Source organism: Xenopus tropicalis, chromosome 9 (assembly GCF_000004195.4).
Source record: "Xenopus tropicalis strain Nigerian chromosome 9, UCB_Xtro_10.0, whole genome shotgun sequence".
In the NCBI taxonomy this organism is placed as follows: domain Eukaryota; kingdom Metazoa; phylum Chordata; class Amphibia; order Anura; family Pipidae; genus Xenopus; species Xenopus tropicalis.
Genome location: NC_030685.2, coordinates 25,567,151 through 25,577,734, shown reverse-complemented (window position 1 = coordinate 25,577,734; position 10,584 = coordinate 25,567,151). Strand labels below are relative to the sequence as shown.

The window sequence follows — 10,584 nt, the reverse complement described above, 5'->3', positions numbered from 1 at the left end:
CCCTAGATTGAGTTTCAGTTGGGAATTAGCAGTTTGCCTGAAGGCTCAAATACCTAAGTAGCTCAGTATGCAAAGCCCTAGCTACTGGCACAAGCAGCCATGTTTGTTTTACTAGGAATGGGTAGAATTAAGGACCTGACTAAATTCCAGCACTTCTGGCAGAACAATGGACAAAGCAATGGTACAATTTGAGTTATCTGAATGAATATGTATATTAGCGTTTCAAATCATATTCAAAAATTGTTTGGTGCATCCCTATTTTTTACCCACAAAACAGACTTTCCCAAAATAATAGAATAGAATTTGCCATTGCTAATCTACATGATTTCCCCACATAGCAGCACCTACCCTATGTGAATCTAGCCAGCCACTTACTGTCTGCCCACTAAGCATTTTTCCTATAAAAATATAGGATATTTGAGCGTTTGAGTAAATAACTGCAAAGAGAAAACGGATGTAAAACTTCTTTATTTTAAATGTCTATGATTTAATTTAAGATTTTTAGTACATGGACAAATAACTTGCCTTTGATTCCCCCTTAAGGCAGCAGCATTCCATTATTGGTCTCAGACTATGTATTTAAACATGCTCGGGCTTCTTGACAGTAAAAAAAAAATGGTTTCTTTTAAGTAACCGCCAAGTACAACTTTAAAGTCAGATTATACCCACCACAAAAACAGGCTTAGATAACACAGAACCCCCCTCCTTCAGATGCTTGAGAAAGAAAAACCACATCATCCCTGGGAGCTGAAAATCCTTAGAACTACAGCATATATGGTCCAGTGGCGAAGCACCCTAAGTGGCATATGTGTGCCAGTATTGGTATACATTTAAACAGTTGGCCAGCTAAAATTCACTAGGGCACAGCAAGACCTGCATCTGATGATATTACGAGGGTTGTGTGTCAAATAAACCTTTTTTTTTGGGGTGGGTGGCTATGACTGACTTTAAAAGCAGCAACTCCTGTTTACCGCCATCTTTGTCACTTCAAAAACCTGAGCACACTTTTAAAGGAAGCAAGGTTCTCGCATGATTTCATCCACTTCTGAACACTGGGCGGGACGGCGGTGGAGTTGCCGCACTGCTGAACGGCACACCAGCTCACAATGTCGGCTACTGTCAGTTCATTTCCCACCAGCCACGGGGACTTGCCAAGAGCAGTGTTCATGGCTTTCAGAACAGCCGCTTTCTCCTTACTGCTCCCTTCTCGAAGTTGGAAAATGGCGGTGTCGACCCAACCGTCTATCAGCGTCGCATTGATTGCATTAAACTTACATCCTAACAGCGAGAACAGGAATCTGGCAATGTTTCCTTCTCCTTCAATTGGACACATGTTTTGAATGCTGAACTTCATTTGCGGTTTGGGCACTGAGAGCAAAATAAGAAGCTGATTAATAACAAACACTTTAATTAGTAAGTATAGCGGTTCTAACATAGAAGCAGGCAGCCATAGGGAAGCTTATATAGATATACACAGTGGCTTGCAAAAGTATTCGGCCCCCTTGAACTTTTCCGCATTTTGTCACATTACAGCCACAAACATGAATCAATTTTATTGGAATTCCACGTGAAAGACCAATACAAAGTGGTGTACACGTGAGAAGTGGAACGAAAATCATACATGATTCCAAACATTTTTTACAAATAAATAACTGCAAAGTGGGGTGTGCGTAATTATTCAGCCCCCTTTGGTCTGAGTGCAGTCAGTTGCCCATAGACATTGCCTGATGAGTGCTAATGACTAAATAGAGTGCACCTGTGTGTAATCTAATGTCAGTACAAATACAGTTGCTCTGTGACGGCCTCAGAGGTTGTCTAAGAGAATATTGGGAGCAACAACACCATGAAGTCCAAAGAACACACCAGACAGGTCAGGGATAAAGTTATTGAGAAATTTAAAGCAGGCTTAGGCTACAAAAAGATTTCCAAAGCCTTGAACATCCCACGGAGCACAGTTCAAGCGATCATTCAGAAATGGAAGGAGTATGGCACAACTGTAACCCTACCAAGACAAGGCCGTCCACCTAAACTCACAGGCCGAACAAGGAGAGCGCTGATCAGAAATGCAGCCAAGAGGCCCATGGTGACTCTGGGGGAGCTGAGATCTACAGCTCAGGTGGGGGAATCTGTCCATAGGACAACTATTAGTCGTGCACTGCACAAAGTTGGCCTTTATGGAAGAGTGGCAAGAAGAAAGCCATTGTTAACAGAAAACCATAAGAAGTCCCGTTTGCAGTTTGCCACAAGCCATGTGGGGGACACAGCAAACATGTGGAAGAAGGTGCTCTGGTCAGATGAGACCAAAATGGAACTTTTTGGACAAAATGCAAAACGCTATGTGTGGCGGAAAACTAACACTGCACATCACTCTGAACACACCATCCCCACTGTCACATATGGGGGTGGCAGCATCATGCTCTGGGGGTGCTTCTCTTCAGCAGGGACAGGGAAGCTGGTCAGAGTTGATGGGAAGATGGATGGAGCCAAATACAGGGCAGTCTTGGAAGAAAACCTCTTGGAGTCTGCAAAAGACTTGAGACTGGGGCGGAGGTTCACCTTCCAGCAGGACAACGACCATAAACATAAAGCCAGGGCAACAATGGAATGGTTTAAAACAAAACATATCCATGTGTTAGAATGGCCCAGTCACAGTCCAGATCTAAATCCAATCAAGAATCTGTGGCAAGATCTGAAAACTGCTATTCACAAACGCTGTCCATCTAATCTGACTGAGCTGGAGCTGTTTTGCAAAGAAGAATGGGCAAGGATTTCAGTCTGTAGATGTGCAAAGCTGGTAGAGACATACCCTAAAGACTGGCAGCTGGAATTGCAGCAAAAGGGGGTTCTACAAAGTATTGACTCAGGGGGCTGAATAATTACGCACACCCCACTTTGCAGTTATTTATTTGTAAAAAATGTTTGGAATCATGTATGATTTTCCTTCCACTTCTCACGTGTACACCACTTTGTATTGGTCTTTCACGTGGAATTCCAATAAAATTGATTCATGTTTGTGGCTGTAATGTGACAAAATGCGGAAAAAAGTTCAAGGGGGCCGAATACTTTTGCAAGCCACTGTATATATCCTCAGTGGTTACTGAAATTCCTTTTTATGGTTTAGGTTAAAAATATAAGTGGATAAAAGTAAAATGCATAAATATCAAAACAAAAACATTGTGCACAATGCTGGAGTGCTCTGTTATCTCACTACCTTGTCAGGTGCTTAACATTTTATAAACCCACCTCCCCAGGGTCAGAACAAAACACTGATCTGTTATTGGGATTCCATAAAGTGGTAAATTGGTATAATAACTAGACATCAATTCTGGCAAATGTTTTGAGCCACTATCATGCCTGAATTTTACACACTTAGCACTGGGTTAAATAGTGTAACCAGGAAGTAGAGAGATGGCTGGGGGTGGAGGAAGAGTAGGGGAATGGAGGGGGCAGGGTGAATGCCATAACATATGTTCGGTAATAATCACATATACATGCCATTGTGAAAAGTTCTTATCTTGCCGTATACAAAGTCTCTGATAAGGGCCCTTTGATTTGTGTATTTAAAATTCATGTATATACAAAAAGTTCCATGACCTTCATTTAATACGTTTGGTTACAAGTATCTATGCATTATTACACTCCTTACATCTCAGAAAAAAAAAGTTGTTAGTAATATTAGATAAATCTAAGATGCATTAGTACCCGTCATACAGTACCCATTTGGGTTTCCTGAAGGCACCTTGTGGTATGCCGATGGTAGCTGAGAATTCACCCCTACACTTGAATCAGCGCTCTTCTATGTCTACACTCGAAGCCACTGTGATGGCTCTGAAATGTGTGAGTTTGCCTTTTTGTGCAGAAATCTGCTCTGTGTCCCCGCACCTGGGTCGACACAGTGGTGCAGGCACAGAAGAGTGCTGATTCAAGTGCAGGATTCTTGGCCTGTGTAGATTCTCTGCCCTGTGTGGCATTAGCTAAGTGAGTTGCATTATTAAAACACCTAAAATCAGTTGCCCTTAACCCAAAAAACACTCACCGTCTTTCCAGATGAGGGTAAATCCAAGCTGGTACTGGTGCCGAGGCTTCATTTTAAGCTGGTCGCCAAAGCATTTCATCAGAGGCTCTGGGATGCTGGCGATAGATGAATGGGTGTGCACCGCAGACAAGACTTGGTAGCGCTCACACAACAAGCTGTGCAATATCAGCAGGGACAGTGGAGGCAAAGAAGGGTTTGCATTGATCACAATGTCCCTGAGAGCTCCATATTCCTACATAGAGGGGGGAGAAATAAAGACTATTAGATGATTGGGAATCTCTAACAGTTTACATGTCAATTCCTTTTGTTCTTCCAGTAACAAATAAATCTTAATGCTTAAACAGGCTTATCCCATAAAAAACAATCTCATACCTTAGGCTAAGGTGAGGAGTCCATATTTAAGTAATACAGCATATAGCTAGGGGGCTATCAATTTAGTTCTGTTTTATTCATGATATGGCGCTGTATCCTCAGGTATACTTGCTTATTTGTTTTTTTTGCAGAAATAAAGCCAGTTTGCACTGACTTTAGTTTTTACTGTTAACATCTCATTGGGGAAGGAAGACACTTCCTTCTCTTTGTATCTGTTTTGATGCATATATTGTATGGGCCTAGGTGTCCATGCACTCCCTCTGAAAGGATGTCATTAGTTAACACTCACTAGTGAGTTCCAAACTGCAGAGGCAATGTCATAATAGCATTTCACCATCTGGAGGTCTAACAGTACAGTTTGGAGGAAACAGGCTGGGTTCTTTTCCTGTTTCAGCACAACTGTTCCTCCACATACAAAGCCAGGTCCATACACTATAGGTGTGCAGAGACAGTAGAGGAAAAACAGGACTGGCCTGCACAGAGCTCTGACCTCAACCCAACTGAACACAATAAATTAGTGAGCCAACTGTTAGCCAGGTCTGATCCCCAATATCAGTGGCCAACCTCACTAATGCTCTAAGGATGAATTGGAGCAAATCCCACCACAAACATTGCAACATCTAATGAAAAGCTGCAACAGTAGAGGCTATTATTGCAGCAAAAGTGGGTGCCCTTGGTTTGGGGAGGAGATATTTGAGACAGGTCTCCAGATACTATATATGTGTGTGTATAATGTAAGAGCATATGTTACCTGCCTCCCCTCTAATACTCTGCACAAACAGCTAAACAACTATTGCCCTAGCGGCCATTGAAAACAATTGGAGTTGAAATTCAAAGCCAATAATAGTCAAATATTTATTTGTTAACAGATAACAAGCATAAAAATGGCACCCATGTGCAGGGTGTATTTCTCGAGGAATGGCTGCATGGCACGGCTGAACTTGGCTAGCTGATGAGAAGGCCCATATCCTGGGTTGCCTTTCCAAGGTAATTTTGATCAGTGTGACTTACTAGGACTCACCTAGGGATCATAATCAGATACAGTCTGCCTACTTGGGGAGCAAACTTTAATCTTCCATCCTCCTTAATCTGTTGTATCTAAAATGAATGAATTACCTTCCCAAGTACAGAGTCCAGATCTGCAACCACAGGTCCCGGAGCCGACTGCTCATCTGTCTGAATAATATCTGTCACATCAAGATCTGCATCAGGGGTCTGAATCATCTTTGACAGTCCATCTACAGCAGCTTTCAATTCATACAGTCTCTTTAGGATATCCTCTTGTCTGGATTCCAGCGCCTGGATTGCTGGGTCAGCAGCCTGAAAGAAAAAAATATATATATTTGTTTTGCATAAAATATCTACATTGAAGAACAAACATGGCGTATGTGTGCTGACTAAAAGGGTAATTGCCATACATTATTTGGTTTAAGGGATTTTTTTTCCATAGAACCTCTGTAACTGTAAATAACACATAGGCATTTACAGCAGAAAGTGACAAACGCAACTTGCTTAGCCAGGGGAGAGATGTGAAACAACATGGCAGCTGTCCTAAAGCTCCTAATTACAATACAGAAGATATTTCATAAGCATTGGTTTTATCAGTGCTCACTACTTACTAGAACTAGAAAAATTGTTTGCATGATAAAAGGGACAACAAACCCCATAGAGTAAACAAAAGAGTTATTATGAGACCAAAATCGCAAGGGGGACTAAATTTTCCCAACCTACTTAACTATTGGAAAGCAGCACAATTAGCCCAGATGGTTAAAATGCATTGTCCACCTACAGCTGTTAGATGGGTCGCCTTAGAAACACAACTGCTAGCTCCCCAAACACCGAGATCCATACTCTGGATCACACGGAGCTCTAGACCACAAACCACCCTGACCAACCCGATACTTAGGCACACAATTAGACTCTGGGATAAACTACTAGTAAAACATAAAGCTTGGATCAGCTCAGACCCCTCCCCTCTTGTCCCGATTGTAAATAACCCCGACTTCCCTCCAGGTACAGATTCCGGAACATTCCATTGGTGGACAACAAACCAATATATAGACATTGGCAGTCTTACCCCACTAGGCAGTCTTCTGACATGGGACGATTTAAAACAAAAAAAGGCAATCCCTAACAGAGAGTTCTTCCGATATGCACAGATCAAACATTTCATTCAAGCAAAGCTGGGAAAGTCGAACAGACAAAAAACAATTTTTGAACGACTAAGCTATCACCCACACCACAAACAACAAATAACATGGTTCTACAACGAACTTAACACCCACAAAGTACCGAACAAAACAAAGCATATGGTACGATGGGAACAGAGACTAAATGTGACTATAGAGGATGATCAATGGCAGTCAATTCTAGAACACATCAAAAAAGCTTCCATCAACACCATAATCAAGGAAAACGCCTACAAAATATTGTACGACTGGTACCTCACGCCACAGAAACTAAACAAAATATACAAATCAGACCCTACCTGCTATAGAGGATGCGGAGAAATAGGAGATGAGCTACATATCTGGTGGACATGCCCCCAAATTACAACACTCTGGAAGGAGGTCTTCAGATTCATAAGCTAGCTCTCCTACTCAACAAACCAGACCATCTGACCAGAGCCGAGTTCAAACTATGCTCCCAAATTTGCCTAGCGACCAGGTGTGGAATAGCAAAAAAATGGAAGTCGACTCCACCACAACTCCCTGAAATAACAGCTAAAATCTGGTGGACATCCACAATGGAAAAACTGACCGCACTCATTCACCACAAAATGGACATATATGATAAAATATGGACACCCTGGATCACATGGACCGAAAATCAAAATAACCAACCAACTAACCAGACCTAAAAATGGACAATGCTAAAAGAAGATCTCAAACGCCAACCTGAGAACTAAATAAAAGGAAAGAACAAAAAGACTACCTGGATAAAAATGGCTAGGCGAGAGTCCAACCCCCCCCTCCCTTCCTTTACCCTCAACCCCCTATCTAACTCCTACTTTACTTTCTTTAACCCCCCTTGTTCTACATACTTTACAAGCATTTTACTTTGTTGTAAAAACACTAATAAAAACAAAGTTATAAAAAAAAAAAATTGTTTGCATGAGGGAAATAAGGATTGTGGCTCTAAGTTATAAAGAGAGGAAGAGAACATGGTCGGATGGATGATTTATAGACATTGGAAAGGTTACCCAGAAAAACAGGTGTCGGAAGCCTGGAATAGATCAGCAGAGGAAGTACTAGGGGCAGCCATAGTATCATCTGTCAGGGAATCAGTCTATCAATGGTCATGTCTAGTATTATAAATGTTTTTTGTTTTCAAAAATGTGTGTTTAACTCCTTAGAAAGGGAGTGCTATAAACACACAAGCATAAGCCATAAGCGTACTTACATACACATAGTGCACAGCAAACGTATGCAGACCCTTGAATAATACTTTAATTTTATGGAAGAAATCCTCTAATACAATTGTGCTTTTTACTTCTTCAAGTACCCTTAACCCTCTGTCTTTTCCACTTTATCCCCTCACCCAGTTATTCTTATATTCCAATTCCCTTGATTTATTTCAGGCTCCCTTTTTCTTTCTCCTGTCCTTGTTTCTCTTCCATTCTGATGTTGGGGATCAGGCCTGGCTTGCAGTCAAGGTTCCAATTCATCCCACAGGTGTTCAGTTGATTTGAGGTGCTCCATACAGACCACAGGGCTATGGAGGTGGTACCCAGGTAGCCAAAATAAATCCCAACTCCACAAATCTGACTCCACAGCCCTCCAGATGGTGAAGCACAACCCATCACTCCAGAGATAGCTTTTACTGCTGTTCCCAAGTCCAATGGCAGTGAGATTTAAAAAGAGAACTAAACCCTAAAAATGAATATGGCTTAAAATACCATATTTAATATCCTGAACTTACACCGGTCTAACATTTCAGCATCTCAATAGCAGCAATGATCCAGGACTTCAAACTTGTCACAGGAGCTCCCCATCTTGTAAAGTGTCTGCAACACGCACATGCTCAGTGTGTACATACTGTACAACATTTCTAGCCTACTTCTTTAGTTAAGCTTTATTTCTCCTCTAAACCATTCCAGACAACACTTGGCATTGTGATGTTAGACTTGAGTACATCAGCTCTTAAAGAAAAAACTACATTCCCCCTAACAAACAGCTCTTGTGCAGCAGGTTCCCAGCTCCTGCTCTTATGCCAGCCCCCTCTGTGCCACAGTCCTACCAGACTCAACTTCTCCAGTGATGCATCTGCAATAGCCTGCCAATGTCTGACATCTTCAGAGTGGGGCAGGTCAAACATGGATTTAAAGGAACAGTAACACCAAAAAATAAAAGAGCTTTAAAGTAATAAAAATATTATGCACTGTTGCCCTGCACTGGTAAAACTGGTGTGTTTGCTACAGTAACACTACTATAATTTATATAATACCCTGCTGTGTAGCCACGGGGGCAGCCATTCAAGCTGGAAAAAAGGAGAAAAGGCACAGGTTACATAGCAGATAACAGATAAGCTCTGTGGAATACAATAGTGTTTTATCTGTTATCTGCTATGTGCCTGTGCCTTTTCTCCTTTGAATGGCTGCCTCCATGGCTACACAGCAGCTTATTTATATAAATTATAGTAGACTTTCTGAAGTAAACACACAACTTTTACCAGTGCAGCGCAGCAGCACATTATATTTTAGTTACTTTTATTTTTTGTTGTTACTGTTCCTTTAAAAACCAGTGGGGAATATCCGGTAAATCTGTATGTTCTAGATATTAAATCCAAAGGTGTCAGGTGGAGGCTGCCAATTGGCCGACCAAGGCTGTTTTAATAAATAGGCAAAAGGGGTATTGCCCAGCACCCACTAGCAAACTTTTCATCTAGGATAACTTATAGCAGAAGGATCTTGCAGAGAACGGCAGACACCTTAACGTAATCAACTTGAAGAGTTCTACAGTATAGTTATTTTCAATTTATTTTTTTGCTTTTTTTCTTGTGGTAGCGCCATTTTGTAATTTTTCTGCTCCCAGGGCTGTAGGTCCATGTCGGCACACCTGGAAATCATTTCTTCTTTAGTAAGTACAGACCATTTCTTCACTGCCTCCATTACTATACTGCATTTTATGTGCCTGAGTGTTATTCTATCACAGACTTCTTGGAGCAGTGGGTGCCCACCAATGATATTTTGCCCAGGACCCACTGGTACCTTAAAGCGGCCGATCCATGTGTTAGCGCTATAGGAAGAACTGTGTTGATCAAAGTTAGCTTTTCTTTCATGTGAATGAGGAATGCCATGCCCATGCTAGCAGTGTCGTCACTGTGTAGAGGAAAGGGTTCCAAGAGACCTTACCTGACAGTGCTTGTGTTGAATGGGAAGTCGCTGCCAACAGGCATGGGCCCATGTCTGCCAAACAGTGTTTGGGCGCAATGAGCCTATGGGCATGATATGGCAGGTGTGGGAAAAATTCCTTTTATTGATCAACTCCTGTGCCTGAGAGAAGCTCCACGGAAGGTATGTTAGCAATCCATACTAACGTTCTCTCTCTTCTCCCCTCTGGCTATATCAGTATCCTTAGGCACAGCAAGCACTATGGCAGCCCCCGCACATGTTAATAAATACAAACCTGCACTGAAATAACATTATGTGCGCAGCTCAGCCTATAAGCATACACTTCACTGGGCATTCACAGGAAAATAAAGGTAAAATGAAGCCTCTATATAAATAGGAAGCATGTGCCCATTAACCCTCTCCCCTACTGTACCTGCTCAAGGTTTTCCGACACGGCCTGATGCACATTGGGCAACCTATACATGCATGTGGGCAAGTCCACCTGGATCTCCCCACCACAATAGGGCTGCATTCTGTACATGGGCATTTTCACAAGTCACCCTAGCCAGCCACGCCGCACAATGCGCCAGTCCAGTCCCGAGAAGTTACGTCACTCTATTGCGTTTCAAGCCTCCTTGTGAAAAAAGAGCCCTCCCCCTACTAGTATGCCAACAAAATAGTACAGATATGTCGATTGACGTACACTTATGTTACTTCCCAGCTCTAGATGGACGCTGAAGTGCCATTATATCTCTTGCTGACAAAAGTTAGCGCGCCTAAAAGTTCCCAATCGGAATGAACTTGGCCGCTTTCACTGGTTGCTAGGGGCGGCGACATGTAGTGA

The 10,584-nt window shown here is 42.2% G+C and overlaps 1 protein-coding gene across 2 annotated transcripts; it reads right to left on the bottom strand.

Annotated features, from left to right (window-relative positions):
* Positions 1-475: 475 nt before the first annotated feature.
* On the bottom strand, positions 476-10,570 carry aimp2 (aminoacyl tRNA synthetase complex-interacting multifunctional protein 2). Of its 2 annotated transcripts, none has more exon segments than NM_001004804.1 (4): positions 476-1,368; positions 4,037-4,268; positions 5,525-5,728; positions 10,174-10,314. In NM_001004804.1, coding segments are annotated over 4 exon segments (936 nt in total). In that variant the 5' UTR covers positions 10,288-10,314; the 3' UTR covers positions 476-982.
* Positions 10,571-10,584: the final 14 nt, after the last annotated feature.

Excerpts from the sequence above, each read along its gene's own strand:
- aimp2 (XM_018097076.2), bottom strand. The coding sequence starts at position 5,632 with ATGATTCAGACCCCTGATGCAGATCTTGATGTGACAGATATTATTCAG. Across the intron at positions 4,269-5,524 it reads TGGACTCTGTACTTGGGAAG|GAATATGGAGCTCTCAGGGA; the intron begins GTAATTCATTCA and ends CCCTCTATGTAG. Across the intron at positions 1,369-4,036 it reads TACCCTCATCTGGAAAGACG|TGCCCAAACCGCAAATGAAG; the intron begins GTGAGTGTTTTT and ends TTTTGCTCTCAG.